Here is a 20,596-nt window from a genome sequence, read left to right as displayed (position 1 = left end):
TGAATACAGTCTACTATCAAGTTGCCTTTTTTGGCTGCCATATAATGCTGACTTAACAGTAAGCTTGAAGTCCACCAAAACCTCTAGCAGTCTAGATTTATTTCAGACAAATTACTATCTAACCATACTTCCCTAGTTTATATTTCTGCAACTGATTTTTAAACCCAATTATAAAATCATACTCTTCCACACTTCAATAATACAACTATTTGAACAAATATATATACACACATATATACATATATACTTACACATATACATATATCTATTCTGTATATGTGTATGAATATATATATGTATATATGTGTATGTCTATACATACATACATATACACACACACATATATATCTTCCTGACAGAAAACTCAAAAAGCAAACTGATTTTGGACTAAAAGGACAACTTTAAATTAATGTTTGTTCACTTAAACATGAAGTACCTAAACTATGTGAATGCCACTAAACTTGAGATGTTCTAAAATTCCATTTTTTAAAAAATCATCATTCTCTAAATTTTTAACCTAATTTACTATAAAATCTAATAGACAAATGGTATGATTTCATAAGGAGTATTCATGTTGATTACAAGAATGAACTTCAAAGAAGACATCCACAAGTTTATCGATCAGAAGTACTAATACGGCTGTATGGGTAGACTAACATTATACAATAATACCAGTTATGATTCTCCTTGTACCCACAAGCCACATACATGAGAAAAATGGTTTTTCCATTGAGCTGTATCCTATAACATTAATACTACTATTAATCAATCTGAAAGAGTATGTATTTTTTTCTAACATCTTAACCTTAATCTCTTGATATTAAATAATGAACAAGATTTAACAATGTAACACTTTTCAGGAGGAGTCTTATACAGTAAATTTAACTCTTTGAAATATGGCTAAGAACTAAGAAGAAAAAGAAGCACTTATGTAGCTAAAATTAATATCACAAAATTCACCTACTTTACTGAGACTCCCAAGTATGCATTTATTTTTATTTTAGATAACTCTAGCCAACCATAATATGGTTTCTTAGCCCATAGCAGATCAGAAGCATCCTTAGTCCATAGCAGATCAAAGTTAGAAAGGAAAGGAACTTCTAAAGGAAGATACAGTGACAAAACCAGGACCAGAAAGTGACAACTGAAAGGAAAGAAAAGGAGAGAAAAAGTGACAAAAAGATTTTCAAATCAGTTTACCAGAAAAATTTTTCCCACAGAAATGGTTTTGATATTACAGAAGATGATGGAAAAAATAGGATTCAGTTTATATAAATTTCCTTTACTTAAATATAGATTTATTAAAATCACATAATTTTAGAACCATGAGGGATCATTAGAGACTAACTCTAAATGACTTCTCCAAAATTAAACTAAACTAAGCCATAAAGGCTAGAACTGTGTCTTATGCTTTTTCTCTCTCAGTACTTTGACACAGTGACTTGTACCTAGTAGGAACTCAATAAATACTTGTTAGGTAAATTAATGAACCTAAGTCAGGTCTGCTGATTCCCAATTCAATTCTCTTTCAAACATACCACTCAACCTTTCCTAAAATGCTTGTAATGTATAAAATTAGAGATATCAATATTTCTTTCATTAGTCATGCATTTTCTTATACCAAGACATTTTAAAAATTCAAACTGGTACAATGTGGGTACCTATGAACATAGAATTTATCTGGAAGATACCTTTGAGGTCAGCTAGTTCATTTTATTCTAGTCTCATTTTACAGATGAGGAAACAGGTTCAAAGATATTACATGATTTGTCCAAGAACAATCAATAATTAGCAAGGCCAGAATTCTCATGCAGGTTTGTTGACAACTTACATAATGCTCATTTCCCTAACCTGTGTTGCCTGGATATTTATTTATGAAGCTACCATGTTTAAAATTTTAAATATCAATTTATCCATCTGTATTGAAGAAAAACAAGTACTCCCAATCAAATCCTTTTAGTAGGTACATTAAAATAAGACTCAAATATTTTTCAGAAAATTTTTCTTGGTGGCACAGTGGATAGAGCACTGGCCCTGAAGTCAGGAGGACCTGAGTTCAAATCTGGCCTCAGACCAAACCCTTGACACTTACTAGCTGTGTGACTCTGGGCAAGTCACTTAACCCCAATTGCCTTAAAAAAAAAAAATTTTTTTTTTCTTTTGGTCTTTTCTTTGGTGTGAGGTATTCCAGGTGAGAAAATCCCTTCGTCCAATAAAGTTGAGCAAGTGATCTTATAAGTTGCCGGGGAAAGTTCAGGGGCAGCTAGGTGGCGCAGTGGATAGAGTACCGGCCCTGAAGTCAGGAGGACCTGAGTTCAAATCCAACCTCTGACCAAACACTTGACACTTACTAGTTGTGTGACCTTGGGCAAGTCACTTAACCCCAACTGCCTTAAAAAAAAAAAATAAATAAAGTTCAGTGCTTGGCTGGTCACAGCCAGAATATAGAGACAGGACTCTAATCCAGGTTTTTCTAAGTCAGAGGCCAGCTCTCTCTATACACTACACAATGTTGCTTCTCAAAATTAGGTATCTAAACAAATCTCTCGAATTTTTTAATGAATTTAGAATTCTAAAACTTGTAATTTATGAAATGAGAAAAAAGTACTCTCGAAGGAACTGAAGAAACTTAAAAAACTCTCTTCCATTTATGAAATTTATGAATTTATGAAATGAGAAAAAAGTACTCTCGAAGGAACTGAAGAAACTTAAAAAACTCTCTTCCATTTTAGTGAAGTACCTTTCCTGTTTAAGAGCATATTCCAGCATTTTGATCCTCCTTACTAGATCTTTCTTCAGATTTTCTTGTCCTTTCCTTTCTCCTTGAAGGAACGCAATCTGGGCCTGAAAAAGACAAGGCTCCATTTAGATAAAAATGAATTGGAAAAACAATGCAATTAGGAAAATATGCATTCAGAATACTGATCAGGAAAATAATGCTGTGTAATTATAATGATCAAGCTTGACCCTGAAGATACAAGAATGTACATTCCTCCCTTTTTTGAAGGAGGGGAACTGGGAAGGGAGTAGGGATGGTGGAACATTATATATACAGTTAAACTTGACAGATGCCATGATTAGTTTTGCTGATCTGCTTTTTCTTTTTCATTCTGAATCTTGAAGGGATGGCTCCATGGTTAGGAAAGAAAGAAGAGATATACAGTAAAGGGAAGATGATGTAAACAAAATATATAAATAAAAATTAAAGGTTCATTAGTATTCTTTACATATAGCTATCAAAATATGTGAGGAATTTGAAACACATTATCTAGAAGAACTATCTCCCTCAGAATCATCATCAAAAAAATCTGAATTATAGAATTTTTTTAAACCTAGAAGGGAACAACCTACTTTGTGTGTTACTAAAGCAGAATGGTTACAAATAACCAAGGTCTTTTTAAAGTTTAAAATCTAAAACATCCAACAATAAATGATGTAGAAACCATATTGCTAATTATTATAGATGAATACACACACACACAAAGAATACTGAAAGCACAACACAATAGGTAGTTTTAGCTACTTTTAGGCATTGGAGTAAAACACATCCAGCAAGGTAGGTATTCACTGATACCGCTTTATGATGTAAATAACCTGTTTGGACAATTAAGTTTCAAAATGGAGTCCTAATTTTAAAATGGACTGAATTAACAACCTTGGGTCTATTGGAAGTGTATGCTACAACAATTAAAATCTCTTTCTCCATATCTTCACTCTTCTGATTTTTTCCTATTTTCTATAATCTAGTGGGTAAAGCACAAACACAGAATAGCGGAGACACATTAAAAAAGTTGCTTTTAAATGGCCCCTAACATAAACTCCTTTCCTCCATCTTTCCTCTCATTTCAAACTTCCCCAGTTAACTATACCAATATTACATTTTAATATGAAATAAACTATTATGGATATATGCTTTTTTAAAAGAAAGGAACTCTCTGGGGCAGTTAGGTGGTACAGTGGATAGATAGAGCACTGAACCTGGAGTCAGGAGTACCTGAGTTCAAATACAGCCTCAGACACTTGACACTTACTAGCTGTGTGACCCTAGGCAAGTCACTTAACCCCACTGCCTAGCCAAAAAAAAATTAATTTTTAAAAAACTGAAAAAAAAAAAGAAAGGAACTCTCATGTGTGGGACAGACAGTATGAGGTAGCTTTTAATTAGTGAAGACATTGTGATAGTTTTAAAGTAACTAAGTCACTGGAATGATAATCGATGATATTTAGATTTAAAATGGAACCTTTTAAGTAAGGTATCCAAAGCATTTTAGAAATATCAGTTCATTAAATTTCATAATACCTTGGAGACAGGCAGGAAAGGACTCCATTTAAAGGTCCACAAAAACATCTAAGTAAATAATCTTACATAATCTTTGCCTCACTAGTTTAATTCATCACACCCTACACACACACACACACACACACACACAACAATTATTTTACCCACTCATTTAGATGACAATATGATTTACATTTATATAATGTATTCAAGTAAGGAGCAGGGGGAATATAAGTATTCATGTAGGACCTAGTAGGTGCCAGGCACTCTGCCAAGCTACTCTGCCAAGTATTACCTCATTTGATGGAGGGGATAAGTTGAAGAGATAAAGGCAAGCAGAGGTTAAGTGACTTGCCAAGGTCACACAGTGTCTGAAATTGAATTTGAATTCAGATCTTCCAAACAACAATCTACTAAATCACCTGTTTGCCATAAATTAGTAATACTTCTAAAGCAGGTCTCTTAAATGACCAAATCTACATGGCTCTACTTTTCCTGGAGTTAAAACAAAACTCATTTTAAGTCATTCAGTAACTTTCTGAAAATAGATCATTCAACTGATGAAAAATTATCTTGAGTAGACTCAATATATAAGCAATAGTGTTTTGCCCTAACATCTGACAGCATTTAAAAGTTTATTGTTTTATTTAAGAAAATAATAAAGTGAATTTTTTCATCAATGGAATCACTAAAAGCAATCTGTCACCTAAAAATGGCAAGAAGGTCATATAGGCCTTATACCTTATACCATAAAGGCATATATACCTGAAGGGTCACAAAGCATTGACTATAGACAATAAGTAAACACAAGTTCTAGAATAATTGTATTAAGAACTAGGCCCTGGGTTTTAAAGTTTAAAAAAAAATGATGGTACTATCCAAAATTTATTTCAGAATATGCCAATAGATTCCTTTGAAATTAGGCCTAAGATCAATACAGCACCCCTCAAAGCTCAGACAAGATTGCCTATTTGCTCAAGGGTTGTTCCAACAATACCATAATAAGCCTTCTGCCTTTGAAAACTTTATTTTCATTGTTGTTAAGAGGTAGGTCAATATAATGTCCAGCAACACCAGTGCCTATTTAGTTAGGAGGAGAACATTCTTGGTTTTGTCTAATAAGAAGGGTGTACAACGCTATAGTCAATATTAGCCTTCTCTTTGTTTTGAACTGCAGACTAATGTTAACTATGCTCAGAACTGGCTTTTTTTTTTTGCGAAATTAAAAAGTTTTTCTTTTGAATTTAAAGAAGTATTATTAGCTGAAGCCAGTTTGACATGGTAAGAGAGATGTTGGACTGATGGAGAGATGTGCAGCCTGATTCCAAACAAACTCTGAACTCTTTCAAAGAACAAGAAAACATATTTTACATTAACAAAAAAAAAAAAAGATTTAGCTCCTGGGAAGGGAGGAGCCAAAAAAAAAAAGAAAGAAAAAGAAAAAGCCCGAGCTGTCACAAATTCCCCTCCAAACAACTTTAAATTACTCCTCAAAATGAATTCGAGAGCGGCAAAACCCACAAAAGGATAAGGTGAAAAAATTGTCCAGTCCAAAGCAATTTAGAAAGTCAGCAGGAAAGGTCTGTAGAACTGGGGTGAGAATAGAGTACAGGCCAAAGCCCAGCAAACCAGCAGTAGGCCTTGGGGGCAACTGAATCAGCAAACGCAGCTGCAGCTTCCAGAGCTCTCAATCCACAAATGGTTAGGGGGCGGACAACTGGTCAGAAGAAGATTCCAGGGGTCCTTTTGCTAGCACTGGGTACAGGACTCTGTTGCATTGCCCATATACAGATCCAGGTCACAGTTCCAGGGTGAGGAGAAGCACTAGCAAACAAAAGGCTTATTGTCACAGGGGAGCAAGGACCCTCGTCACAATTCCAGGGTGGAAAGGGGTGCTTATAGACCTCAGAAGTAACTCTGATAGCAGCAGCAAGAAAGGCCAGAAGCTTGGTACAGTGCCTCCGACATACCAGGATCAGAGCCCCACTTTAGCATAAAGTTAAAAGTCAAGAAATAGACTGGGAAAATGAGCAAACAATAAAAAAGAACCTAAACATAGAATGTTATTATGGTGACAGGCGAATTCAAAACACAAACTCAGAAACTAAAGTCAAAATTGCTACATACAAAGTCTCAAAAAAAAAAATGTGAATTGGTCTCAAGCCCAAAAGAGTTCTTGGAAGAGCTCAAAAAGGATTTTTAAAAATCAAATAAAGGTAGAGGAAAAATTGCAAAAAGAAATGAGAGTGATGCAAGAAAATCATGGGAAAAAAGTCAACATCAACATCTTGGTAAAGTAAAGATAAAAAAAGCAAAGAAAATAACATCATAAAAAACAGAATAGGCTAAATGGTAAAAGAGACACAAAAATCCACTGAAGAGAAGAACTCCTTAAAAAGTAAAACTGGCCAAATGGAAAAGGAAATACAAAAGTTCACTGAAGAAAATAATTCCTTAAAAATTAGAATTGGACAAGTGGAAGCCAATGACTCCATGAGATATCAAGAAACAATCAAACAAAATCAAGATTGGAAAAAAATAGAAAATGTGAAATATCTCATTGAAAAAACTGACTTGGAAAATAGATCAAGGAGTGATAACTTAAGAATTATTTGGATTGCCTGAAAGCTATGATTAAGGGGAAAAAAAGAGCCTAGACATTACCTTTCAAGAAATTATCAAGGAAAACTACCGTGATATTCTAGAGCCAGAGGCTAAAACAGAAATTGAAAGAATCCACCAATCACCACCTGAAAGAGCTCACAAAATGAAAACTCCCAGAAATATTATAGCTAAGTTTCAGAGCTCTCAGGACAAAAAGAAAATATTGCAAGCAGACAGAAAGAAATCATTCATATACCATGGAGCCACAGTCAGGGTAATCCAAGATTTAGCAGCTTCTACATTAAAGAATCAAAGGGCTTGAAATATGATATTCCAGAGGGCAAAGGATCTAGGATTACGACCAAGAATGACCCACCCAGCAAAACTGAGAATAATCTTTCAGGGGAAATAATGGATATTTAATGCAATAGAGGACTTTCAACCATTCCTGATGATAAGACCACAGCTGAACAGAAAATCCGACTTTCAAATACAAGACTCGAGAGAAGTATAAAAAGATAAACAGGGAAGAGAAATCATAAGGGAGTCAAGAAGGTTAAACTGTTTATATTCCTACATGGGAAGATAACACTATAACTCCTAAGAACTTTCTCATTATTAGGGTAATTAGAAGGAATATATAGACAGAAAACAGGAGTAAGTTGAATATGATGGGATGATATCTAAAAAAAATAAAATTAAAGGGTAAGAAAAGAGGAATGCACTGGGAAAAGGGAGAGATAGAATGGGGCAAATTATCTCACATAAAAGAAGGGCAAAAGAGCTTTTAGAGTAGAGAGAAAGATGAGGAGGTACTGGGGAGCACTTGAACCTTACTCTCACTGGAATTGTCTCAAAGAGGGACAGGAAAGAAGGAGGGGAAGGAAATAAGAGCATAGTAGGGGGAGGGTAATAAAAGGGAGGATGGATTGGGCGAGGTGCTACTCAGAAGCAAAACACTCTTGAGGAAGGACAGGGTGAAAGAGGAGAAAGAGTAGTTACTAATCATAACTGAAAAAAATTTTACAGAAAGCTTCTCTGACAAAGGTCTCATTTCTCAAATATATAGAGAATTGAGTCAAATTTATAAAAATTAGAACCATTCCTCTATTGACAAATGGTCAAAGGATATGAAATATGTTTTGTATGATTGCACATAGGTAACATATATCAAATAGCTTGCTTTCTCAATGAGAAGGGAGAAGAAAAGAGAAAGAAACTGGAACACAAAATTTAAAAAAAAACAACTAATGTTAAAAATTGATTTTTTACGTAATTGGGGGGAAATGAAATATTAAATTTAAAAAATTAGCACCTGGATTGCCATTATAAAATTATGAAAAGACCATTTAAATCATAACTCTCTTGTGAGAGTTATGCTATCCATAAGTATATCTTATAGAATTACAAACAAGGATACAATGGAATTGAGGGTTCATCTAATAAAACTCTTCATTACACATGCAGAAAATGAGGTCCAAAATGGGTAACTTGTGTATGGGCACAGAGCTTGTTGGTAGGATAATCAGAACTAAAAACCAAATCTCCTGACTCCTAATGCAGCACCTTCTCCCCCTACGTTAGCTGTTGTTTTTTCTTTAAAATACAATAATTTTAAAGCATTTTGCAATTATATACTTTACACTGTAAAAAATTAAACCATTATTCTTCCTGAGGTACAGCATAATATGTTTAGTTTAATACCTCTAAAAAAGTATTAGAAGGAATTAGTGACTCAACTGTATCAGAACAGTATGTTATCTAAGTCAAGGGTTCCTTCTGAGGCAGGCAGGGAGAACCTCAGTGCACAGAGTGCTGGGCCTTGTGAGTCAGGATAACCAGACTCCCTTCCAATCCTGCTCCAGACACTTCTTAACTCAGAGACATCTAGACAAGTCACATCACTACTCATAGCCTCTCTTTCCCCATCTGTAAAAGGGGGACAACAATAGCACCTTCCAACTAGGATTGGTGTGAAGATCAAATGAGATTACATATGGAAGTGCTCCAAAAACTTAGAGCAATACATAAATGCTATTTATTGTATTATTCTTTAGTCTAGTAGTTACCTTTTTCCAAAACTACTAGTATTATTATTTCAAAATCTTTTTACCAACAACATTAACCATCAAAATACAATATTTTTTCCACTTTTAACTGACATAATTTTTATTTGTCCAAAATATAACATAAGTTGTCCAACATAATTTGTCCAAATGGATATGAAACAATGATCTGTATCTTAATCTGATACATATATCACTGATATTTAATGATCATCTCAAATCCACCAATGGTCTATTTTCAAAATATACTAGTTCTCTTGTTCTTCCTATCAATTCACACACCTTCAATTAGTCAACAAGCATGTATAAGTGCCTACTAGGTCCTACGCTGGGTGCTGGAGATAAAAGACAAAAAGCAAGTCTCAAGGAATTTAAATTCTACTGGGGGCATGCATTGTGAACACTGATAACCAAAGATAAGATAGGTACAAAATAAAGTTTACCTGGGGTATAAACTAACTGGGGGAATCAGGAAAGGCCTCTTATGAGGTAGCACTTCAGCTGAATCTTAAAGGGAAAGAGACCTAAGGAATCGCCTGCCTGTCTGCATGAAATGCTATACAGGGGACAGAGTACAGGAAGGTGAGTCAAGTGTAATCAACATGAAAATGCAGGGTGGAGACAGGCTTTTAAGACTCCACCAAGAAAAAAGGCTTTATGTACCAAACAGAGGAATTCATAATTTAACCTAGAAACAATGGAGAGCAACTGAAGCTTAAGGAAGATGGGCTTTATGGTCTTTTGCTCTGTGTCGATTTTTTTCATACTCAAAAAACAACAAACACTGTGAAATCACTATACCCTTCAGTCATATGACTATGAAGATAGTCCACAACAGAAAATAATCTGTATAAACCTGCGACTCCCTTGTTATATATTCATCAAGGTTATCCCTGATTCATGTTTAAAATAGTCTTACACAGATTACATAAAAATGAGAATGGAAGTACGTGTGTCAGCGTTACTAATGTATTTTTATCATCCTTTTTGGTAATAACATTATACATGTTTTTTCTACTCATGCAGTTATCTTCCCCTTTTTCATATATCTTGAAAATTGTCCCTCAATGCTTTCAAAATTGTATCTTCAGTATAGATTCCTTCTGTGTGTACTTGTCCAAATAGACTGCTCTTTGCCTCACAAATATTGCCTGTCCCAGTGCACATCTATCACCATTACCAACAATATCAAAAAACAAAATAAATGCTTGATAAGGTAGCCACGAATATGTATATTATGTACCTGTTAAACAGATGAATGATGACAAATATCTAACAAATAAGTATACTGCCAATAGTTTCAGGATGCTATGTCAAATATTTGTATAGCACTTTAAAGTTTGCAAAGCACTTTACAAATATTATCTCATTTTACCTTCATGAGAATCCTGGGAAGTAAGTGCTACTATTATCCTCATTTTACAGGTGAGAAAAATGAGGAAAACAGGTTAAATGACTTGCCCAGGGTCGCCCAGCTAACATCTGAAGCTGGATTTGAGCTAAGGTCTTCTCAACTCCAGGTCCAGCACTCACTAAATAGTCTTGATTCTGAAGTAGAAGACTGGCTTCTTGACAAATAATTGTAGATCAAATACATTCCCCTAACCCAATATTATCTGGTAACAAAACACTGAATTCACTAGTTCACTGCAACTTAATGTTGCAAACATTATTTTCTAGGTTCACATCTTAAGATGCCAGTGAAGCTACACTGTTGACCACTTTCTCAATACCTTGTTTTTGCTATCAGCTTCACTCTAGTCCTCTGAAAGAAATATAAATCAAACAAAACAAAAAATTGATTATGAAAGTTCCTGCAATTTTTCCTTATACATAAAGCCTGACCAAATGGTAAGACCTGATAATAACCTTAGAAGTAGAATGCCACAAAAAATACAAACTGGGAAAATGGTTACTTCCGTTTATACCCGGTATATCTAACTATGGGAGGAAAAGAAGAAAGAAATTGAATTAACTTCAACAATATCATCTTCTGTTTTATAATAATGTTTTGTTTCTTAAAGTGCCATAGCTAAAACTAATTCAATTCTTCAAACATTTATTAATTGCCTACAACGGTGCTTGTTGGCTTAACTTACCACAATCAGATACAAGGTATGTTTTACAGTACAAATGTGCGATGGTGAATATAGAACAAGTCTTCCTCAGCTCCTCTCCTCCATTTATCTTTACGTATACTTTTTATCTATATATGTATATGTTGTCTCTATGGACAGGGCAGGGAACGTTTAAACCACTTTGGCCTTTGTATCCTAAGTGAGTGTCCAGTACAGCGCTTGGCAGAGCTGCTAGGTGGTGCAGTGTGACAGAGTACAGGGCCTGGACTCAGGAAGGTCTGTGTTCAAATCTCATCTCAGATACTAGCTGGGTTCCTGGACAAGTCATTTAACCACCATTTGCTTCATTTTCCCCATGCGTAAAATGGAGATAATAGCACTTATCTCCCAAGGTTATTGTGAGGATCAAATGAGATAATATTTGTAAAGTGCTTAGCATAGTGTCTAACATATCGCAGGTACTATAAAATGTTAGTTATTATCATTATTATTATTTATTAAGTAAATATTTAATAAATGCTTTATTTTTTCTCATTATAATAACTAAAATGGTTTATACCAGATACATACCAAACAACTTAATTAAAATATTTTAATTTAAAATTTAAAATTCTCTACCTCTGTATAAATTTGTGATGAAGAACCCAATTTGTCATTTGCTTGATAAATGAAATGTAAAACTGTAAATGCTCTATGTGAGAAAAAATTATGTTGGCCTTTTATGTTGGCATATTCAAAAACAAAAACACAAATATTTTCAGTTATTTAACTTTTTCACTTCTTCCACAGTCAATAATTACAATCTATTTTATAAAGGTTTTAAAATCTTCCAATTTACTGAATAAGCACCTGTCTCTTGCCTGTTCAGCTAAATCTAAATCTTATTCAAGCAAGGCTCTTACTGAATGTAATTCAGTAAACTTCACCATCCCTATAATACTTCATAAGCAAATAACGAATAGGAAAAATCAATATTATATTTAAAATCTGAAAAAATTAACAAAAGCAATAAACTATCTGAAAAGTAAACTAATTTAAGGTTCTCATCTGTAAGCCTGTGCTCAAAATAAAGGATAAGTTTTAAATTAGGATCACAGGGTTACAGGATCATAAAACCAGGGTTGAGATTTCAGATGCCACATAGTCAAAAGCTCAGGGGAGATTACATAACTTGACCAAAGTCAAACTTGATCAAAGTATGAAGCCAGAGAGCCATGATTTAAACTCCTAACCTGACTCCCAAGTTAAACCCTCCAAGTTCATTGCTCCTACTATTTGTCACAAAAAACCTTCCACTTAAATGTGGAATGCTCATTTATAAGATTACATAAATGACCATTAAAGTATGAATAATCTGACCATTTTTACCTTATTTTCTTCTGTTTTCTTCTCTAGCCTAATATACTACTGTCTTCTCCTAAGATCCCTCCACAGCCCTGATCCCTCCCCCCCAAAAAAAAACCTCTGATAACAACCCTCTTTATCTTCTGTTTTATTTTAGTCTCTAAGAAGTGGCCTCCCCTTTACCAAGACCAATCCCTCTATTATTATGGAGCCCTGATCCCATCCCTCTAATCTGGCTTATCACACATTATTTCCTGGAGTATACGATCTACTTAAACAACATAGGCCTCCTAGCTTTGCCCCCATTCATGACAGTCCATTTCCTACCTCTCTACATTCCAAGTTGTCCCTCAAGCTGAAATGCACTACTTTCTCATCTTTGCTTCTTAGAATCCCTATCTTCCCTCAAAATTTAGTTTAAGCATGATCTCCTTTCCTGAGGCCTTTCCTAATCTTCTGTATCCTTTAATAAAGAATCTTTGCATTTTATATGTATGCATATTTCTCCCAGAGAATGTAAATTCCTTGAGGCCAGGGACTATGTTATTATAGAACCTTATTATAGTGTCTATCCATTATATTGATTAGGGGTTTAATAAATGCTAAATGTTAGATATATCTGGTTCAACCTCCTTGTCTTTTGTTGTTCAGTCATTTCAGTCATGTCTGACCCCATTTGGGGTTTTCTTGGCAAAGATATTGGAGTGATTTGCCATTTCCATCTCCAGCTCATTTTACAGATGAGGAAACTGAGATAAATAGGGTTAAGTGACTTGCCCAGGGTCACACAGTTAGAAAGTGTCTGAGGCCAGATTTGAACTCACAAAGATAAGTCTTTCCAACTCCAGGTCTATCGCTCTATGGGCTGTACCATCTAGCTGCTTCATTTTAGAGATAAGAGAAATAAAATCCAGAGAAACCTATACCAAGTTACAAAGCAAGTTAGGAGAAAAGTAGGATTCTCAGGCCTTTGCACTTTCCACTAAATTATATTATCTCATCTTCATTGCCTTCATCACATAGTTTTGTTTAGGCCACTGACTTTCTTAAAGTCAATCAACTTAGCCGTTTTTCCCTGCCATACAATCACTGCTATTAGTCCTCCCTCATTTTAAACATAATGTTAGCATTTCTACAGTTAACAGCTAAACATCTTTTCCCAAAATCTAGTAACATTCCAATAATTCAGGAGTCAAATTTCTCCTGACCCTACCATACAAAAGATGGCTGAGAAGGTAGCTAAGTGAGAAAAGCCCAAATTACTGAAGAAAAAGAGAGCTATCATGAAGTCCGTGCACTTAAACTTCATAGGCAAAGTACAAAGGTGCCCTCAGACCCTTACCTAGACAACTGCTACTATGTTCCAGGCACTGCACTAAATGCTGAGTATTTAGACAGAAGACAGACCCTGTTTCAAGGAGCTCACAGTCTAATGAGAACAGTATGAAAACAATTACATACAAGAAAATATATTCAGGATAAATTGGAGATAATCACTGTATAGTATTATGTATAGCTTGTTTTAATTCTGGTTATTTTTGTCTCCAGCTAGATTTCAAGCTTCATTCTTTTTATATAGCTCACACTTCTGGAAAAAGTATACATGTAGACTGAGCTCAGAATTATTGGGGAATTTTGTGATGTTGTCAGCAGACTGCATTCACATATAAGAAATCTGAAAACAAATCTGCACAACTAATATGTGCAGCAAATAGCTTGATTTGTTATTCAGTTGTTGAGTCATGTCTGACTCTTTGTGACCTCTGGATCATAGCACACTAATGCTGTCCGTAGGGTTTCTTGGCAAAGATACTGGAGTGATTTGATATTTCCTTCTCCAGTTCATTTCAGAGATGAGGAAACCGAGGGAAACAGAGTTAAGTGACTTGCCCAGGGTCACACAGCTAGTAAATCTGAGGTTCAATTTGAACTCAGGTCTTCATTACTCCAGACCTAGTGCTCTATCCACTAAGCCACCTAAATGCCTCCAAGGCACAGAGGTTAAGTGACTTGCCCAGCGTCACACAGCTAGGGTCTAAGGTCACATCTGAACTCATATCTTCCTGACTCCAGGCCCAGAGCTCTATCTACTATTTACATACATAGTACAATCAAGTTATATATACCCCAATAAGGTCCAAATTCAAAATATGGTAATACATTTTAACCATACCTCACTACAAAATTTCAAAATCCCATCATGTCACCATTTATAATCCATTTATAACATAAGGATTTGCTTTAACAGAACAAATCAATAGAGTGCAGTATGAGTCAGAATACAAGTACAACAGGATTCTGATGCTGAGAGAAATCTCTAGGAGTCAGAGCAGTCTAAGAAGATATTATAAAACAGGTTCAACTTTAAACCAGACTCTTAAGAGTCAAAGAGAATATAGGACTTGTATGCAGAGAGATAAAGAAAAAGTATTTCTGGCTAAGAGAACAATATGAACGAAGAGAAGGGAAGTGTCCTTCTGACAAAGTATTTGTGAATCCTATTGATATGTGAAACCTCTGATGATTATCTCTGATTTATCTGGAACTTATCTGTCAGTTATGTGATTGTAAACATGTGTCTTCTGAATATATTTAGTGTCAGATTCATATATCATTCTTCTTAGAATGCCACGGCATCTTCTTCATATAGTATGTTACAGCACTGAATTAAAATAAGGTTAGTGGCATTATGCTTTTCAATAACAATAGATAATAATACACCACCACAGAAATAGGAGCACATTCCCATTTCACATCTATCCGTTGTCCTTATTCCAGCTTCATCTACAAATGTTCTCAAGATCATCTGTCTTGGCTGGGTCTCATGTCAAGTTAAGAGTAGATTTGCTTCCTCTTACGCTATTTTGCAAAGAGACATAACGTTCATAATTCTCCATCCTTCTCTTCCATAATGTTTTACAAAAATACAGATTTTATATTAAATCCATACTGCCTTTGGCTCCTGTGTCTGTCTACTTAGCATAGATATTCAGTGGTATCTAGCTGAGGTGGTTTCTGGGTTCTTTTAGGCTCCTTGTAGTATTAAGTGTTTTATAACAAACTTCTCTAAAAATAGCAATTCAAGTCAATATCTTTTCTTTTGTCCATTTTCAAATTTGAAAAGCAAATCTGAAAAGGTTAAAAGCAGATCGGATAGGAGTTATAATCACATTCAATGTCTTCTCACCTTCATCTTTTCTTCTATTTTGGCAATGATTTTGACCTAAGCTTTAAGCTCGGGTAATTCTGGAATGCCCTTCTCTGTTCAGTAACTAATTATTTCCTGTCTCTTAAAATATAGTTAATTCTACCTTTTATGAAAATGTTCGATGCTTGTTGATATCTTCTGACTCTCTTCTTAAAAAAAGTATTCCTGATATAATAGGTGTGGGTATCCTGAATGGTTCACAGTCCTCTGACATCCTATTTCTTAATTCTGAACTATATTTTCCCCGCTAAGTTTTCCAAAGTCTTCCCTCTCTCCCACCTTTGATGATATCAAATACAAAGTTAGTATATTAAATTAATTTAAAGAATGTGGCCAGGTTCTTCATAGAGGCAATTAAGAGGAACAGTGAGTAGAGGTGAGCCTGGAGTCAGGAAGACCTGAATACAAATCCAGACTCTGATATTTACTAAGTGACCTTGGGCAAGTCACTAAAGTTTGCCCCCATTTCCTTAAACTGTACAATAGGGATAATAATAGCAACTATCTCTCAGAGTTGTAGTGAGGATCAATTGAGATAATATTTGTAAATTATTTAGCACTGTGCTGTGTATATAAGCACTACACCATTGTAGCTATTATTATTAATATCATCATTATCAAATTTCTCTAATTTGTCATCTGTAATACATGTTAAAACATAATGCTTCTCATGATGATCTACTGGTCACTTAGGGTGACCACCAAAAGGTGGGATAACCAAATATCCCATGAAATAATGTTTCTTGTTGTTTTGAGGCACACGATGAAACCAGCTCCTTTGTTCATCTGCCCAAGGATAGTATGTGAATCATTCCTCTACTTAGTTATAACTTCTTTAGGTTTTCTAGTTTCATTTTTGACAAGAACATAAATATCAATATCAATAGGGTTCAATTCCTCCAGCAGCATCTCAATTCACTAAATAAATCAAGTAACAAAGTCTAAATTACTATCTGTAGATGATCTTACAACTATGCTTATTAACATCCTATTATCTCCTATTCCCACTCCAGCACAATTCATTGTGGATGTGGAAAGAAACAACTTTGTATTTTTATATTTCATGGATCAACGTAATTTTTAAAAAACACATCATCCAGGGGCCAATTTTCTGGCAACAAAATCCTCCATACTTAGGTAGGCTGATCCTTGAATAGAAGAATATGTCACCAGGCCCAAAATATTTGAACACTTTCCAACTTGCACTTGCCACAGCTTGCACTCTACTGACCTAGCACAAGAACTCAAGGTTATCTATAGGCCACAGTAAGACAAAGCAAAACTTTTGTGGACGTTGCTCTTTTTAATCAAAGCGAGATTTTTTTTCTTCATGAAACATTTACAATTTGATTTCCATTTATGATTGGATAAGAAACATAGAAAAATGCACAAGCATGAAACTTCCAAAGGAAAAACTGCCAATGACTCCATTAAAACCAGTGTGGATTTAAAAACTTTTAAAATGGACATCAAGTCCAAATACCATGTAAAGTATGCATAAATTTTCTGATAACTCTCTCATCTCCTCTCTTCTCTCTCACTCACACACACACACACACACACACACACACACACTCTTTCTCAAAGCTACATGCTGTACTGCCAAAACCTCAGTGGTATCTACAAACAAGTATAACTGACCCTCAGATAAAGAGGTAAACAATGACTTAAAAATTAAACAAAGGGGCCCCAAGCTCTGTTTCCACATATGACCTGTGGTCCACAGAATGCCTTGTGTCAGAACTAGCTTCTATGGATATGGTGACCAGTCATCTCAGATTTTCTAGGGAAGTCATAGTTTTAAATATTCTATCCTGCTATCCCCTCAAGACTAATGAACTATTCAAGAAATTCCAATATTTTCACAAATAGTAATCAAATCTAACCAGCAGATAATACCGAAGAAAAATATATAACAGATCTTTGTCATACAAAAGGAGAATCACTGACTGAAGAAATATCACTATAATTCAAAAAACACATGCCCTTATCATGTAGCCATATATATATGTACACAGTATGTATGTAGGAGCTACATTTCTACTACTATAGGACCAATGATTTTGACCCAGAAGTGCTTTAGTTCCACAAAGGTCTTCTATATCAATCTTCTCATTTTACAATCAGGAAACTAAAAACCAAAGAAGATTAGGTGACCTTCTCAGTGACAAAAAAAGAATTCAAATTCTATAGCCATAACTCAAATCCAAGACTCTTTCCATTGTACCATACTACCTCCCTTCTAAAGGGCAGATACAAAGCCACTCATGCAAAAATTTAAAATAAAAACAAACAAAAAACCCCTTTTCAATTGTAGCAACAAAAGAAAGCTGACTAACTACATTCAACAGGGAATGATATTGAAAATGTGCAAATTCATCCTCTCACTAGTGTTTAGGAAGGATTTTCATTTTCATTCACAACTTTTGGAGATCAGAAAATTCTAGATAGTCATTGAAATTGTAAAATCTCTCTTGATAAGCTAAAGGGGTTTCTCAGAGACTTGCCAAGAAATGCTTGAAAAAAGAACTAAGAACTATTGAGCAACAAGTGCAAGAAGAGGCCGTCAGTTCCAACAATAAATGATGAAATATATAAACTAACATAATTGCTGACTCATTTCTTTTCATTAAAATTAAACTTTCAACTAAAGTGATTCATTACAACTACAACGAAATGACTTAATTTTATGCTTCTTACAAAAGAAATCTGTTATAAGATCACATGTACCAAATTTTTTGTTTTTAAAAATGGCAACTTTAATTATGGTCCAGCAATATTTACTGACTATTATGCTAAGCCATTAGAAGATAAAGAAATACCCTAATATTTTCTGACCCCAAAGAATTTACATCTAGTTGGGAGTTACTGACAATAAATACAATCCTAGCAGGGAACTCCTCTTTCCAACAAAAGCTCTCTAGACATAGGAAATGATAACCACAAGGTATCAGAAGACAGAGAAACATAACCAATCCACTGGGGTAAGTCACATTCCATTCCCAGATTTTGTTTTGGTTCTACACAATCAAGTCTATCATTCAAACATATTTCAGTGGGGATAACAGAAAAGAAACAGGGTAAGGAATAGGAAAAGAGAAAAACAAACAGAAAAATAGAGGATAAAATACATTCACCGTAATACCTTTTCTTTCTCTTCCCCCATTACCCCTATAGTTTCACAAGCATGAATTACATATGATCCCAATAATTACACTGATCCCAATTTTCAGCTTCTCTCCCTCCCCATTCTCTTCTTTCAACTTTAAATTCAAGTAGGGGAATCCACATTCCTCAGGAACAGAAGCAGATTTTGGTAATACCTTTAATTCTATAGCTTTTACACTACGCTTGACACTCTCAGTTAAAGAGTTATAAACAAAATAGCAAGAAAGCAAGCTCCAGACTAGCATATAATTTACCACCAGGTAATACTGTTGTTATTACTCCATGGAATTCTACATTAATGTTTACTTTTTTCAACTTGATAAACTGGTATGAAATCCAACTTTTCTAGCATGCAAATGAATTTTAATGAAGGCTGTATGTGACTGAGACACTTGCCTCAGGCCTTTCTTTGATTTGCTAGCAATAATGCTGAAATGCTTAAGAGCCCAACACACCTCAAATATCTACTCCACCCAACACTCCCAACTATATTCAAAACAATTCCAAAGCTCACTTAATTCCAGGTTCCCTTTAAGTCAAGTCAACCAGCATTTATTAAGTGCCCACTATGAGTCAAGCACTGTACCAAGCTCTTCAGAAAAAATAAAGGGAAAAAACAGTTCCTGCTCTCAAGAAGTTCACAGTCTAATGGGGAAAATAACATGCAAACAACTAGGTACAAACAAGCCATATATAGAATAATTTAGAGATAAAGGGCTTACTTCTTGAACCTTCAATTCCTACTTCCCTTATTAATACCTACCAAGATACTTTTGCTATTAATGAGCAACCTAAATCCCAAATCTTTTCCTTAAATATCTTACTAATTTCTAACTGTTTTCCCTATTTTATCCATAGTTAGTGATTTTATGATACAGACAAAAATAATCTGAGAGAGGAGAGATTTTGGTGATATCTGATCCCAAATACTTCAATTTTCAGAATAAGAAAGTAAGGCCCAGATAGGTTAAGTAGCCTGCGTCAAGTCAAATAGCTAGATAATAGCACAGCCAAGACTAGAACCCACATCTCCCCACTGAAAATCTAGGACTCCCTGGAAAATCAAATAGCAAAAAGAAAAAAAAACCACAAATATGTATACATATATACACATATCAGTAGTAAACAAAAAAAGATCTTTTTTCTTCAAATCATTTTCTACATAACAGATTTTTAAAAGTTCATATATTTAAAATAAATCCAATATTATTTTGTTATAATACACAAAGTATATTTATTTATATTTGCTTTGAGTAATGAGAATGATGACAAGACTGCAGCAAATCTGGGGAGGAAGTTTACATTCATCTGGTAGTGAGTGTGGTCTCTCCAGATAAAACAAGCTCCATGAGGGCAGGAAGCATATTAATTTTTGTCTTTGTATCCTCAGCACCTAAAAAAATGCCTGGTATATAGCAGGTGCTTAATAAATGTATTTTGATCAGCTAAAAGTGAATATCTAAAACCAATAAACCAGACATGCAGTAATAGCCAATCAGATGTAATCTGATAAAGGATCAAATTCATGCAAACTACATTAACAAAATCTAAATATACAAATTTAATTAGGTTACTTCTGTAAACTGAAAAAAGAAACTCCACAGCTACAATTTCTCTTTAAAAAAATAAGCATTTTATTTTCAAAAGATCCCTACAAGACACACAAAATGCTCTAAATGGAAATAAAGTCTAAGTAATTACCATATTAAATTATTAGAATGCATTTGAAGAAAGTGTAGAAATCCACCTTCTCTCCTTTTCACCCCAACACTCCCCCTCCCTAATCGAAAATTAAAGAAAAACAAAACCCAATATAAGCACTTACAGTCAAGCAAAACAGATTTTCCCA

General features: G+C 34.5%; 1 protein-coding gene across 2 annotated transcripts in view; it reads right to left on the bottom strand.

Moving 5' to 3' along the window:
• STRN (striatin) overlaps positions 1–20,596 on the bottom strand; it is a 149,778-nt gene that overhangs the window by 103,038 nt on the left and 26,144 nt on the right. For both annotated transcript variants that reach the window (XM_027850494.1, XM_027850495.1), the window contains exon 2: positions 2,741–2,844. In XM_027850494.1, the coding sequence (XP_027706295.1) occupies positions 2,741–2,844 (104 nt within the window). The remainder of the gene's footprint in view (positions 1–2,740; positions 2,845–20,596) is intronic.

The sequence above is a fragment of the Vombatus ursinus genome, unplaced genomic scaffold (genome assembly GCF_900497805.2).
Source record: "Vombatus ursinus unplaced genomic scaffold, bare-nosed wombat genome assembly UNPS02009062.1, whole genome shotgun sequence".
In the NCBI taxonomy this organism is placed as follows: domain Eukaryota; kingdom Metazoa; phylum Chordata; class Mammalia; order Diprotodontia; family Vombatidae; genus Vombatus; species Vombatus ursinus.
The sequence above is the reverse complement of the archived record's forward strand: the minus strand, read 5'-3'. Positions and strand labels throughout refer to the sequence as shown.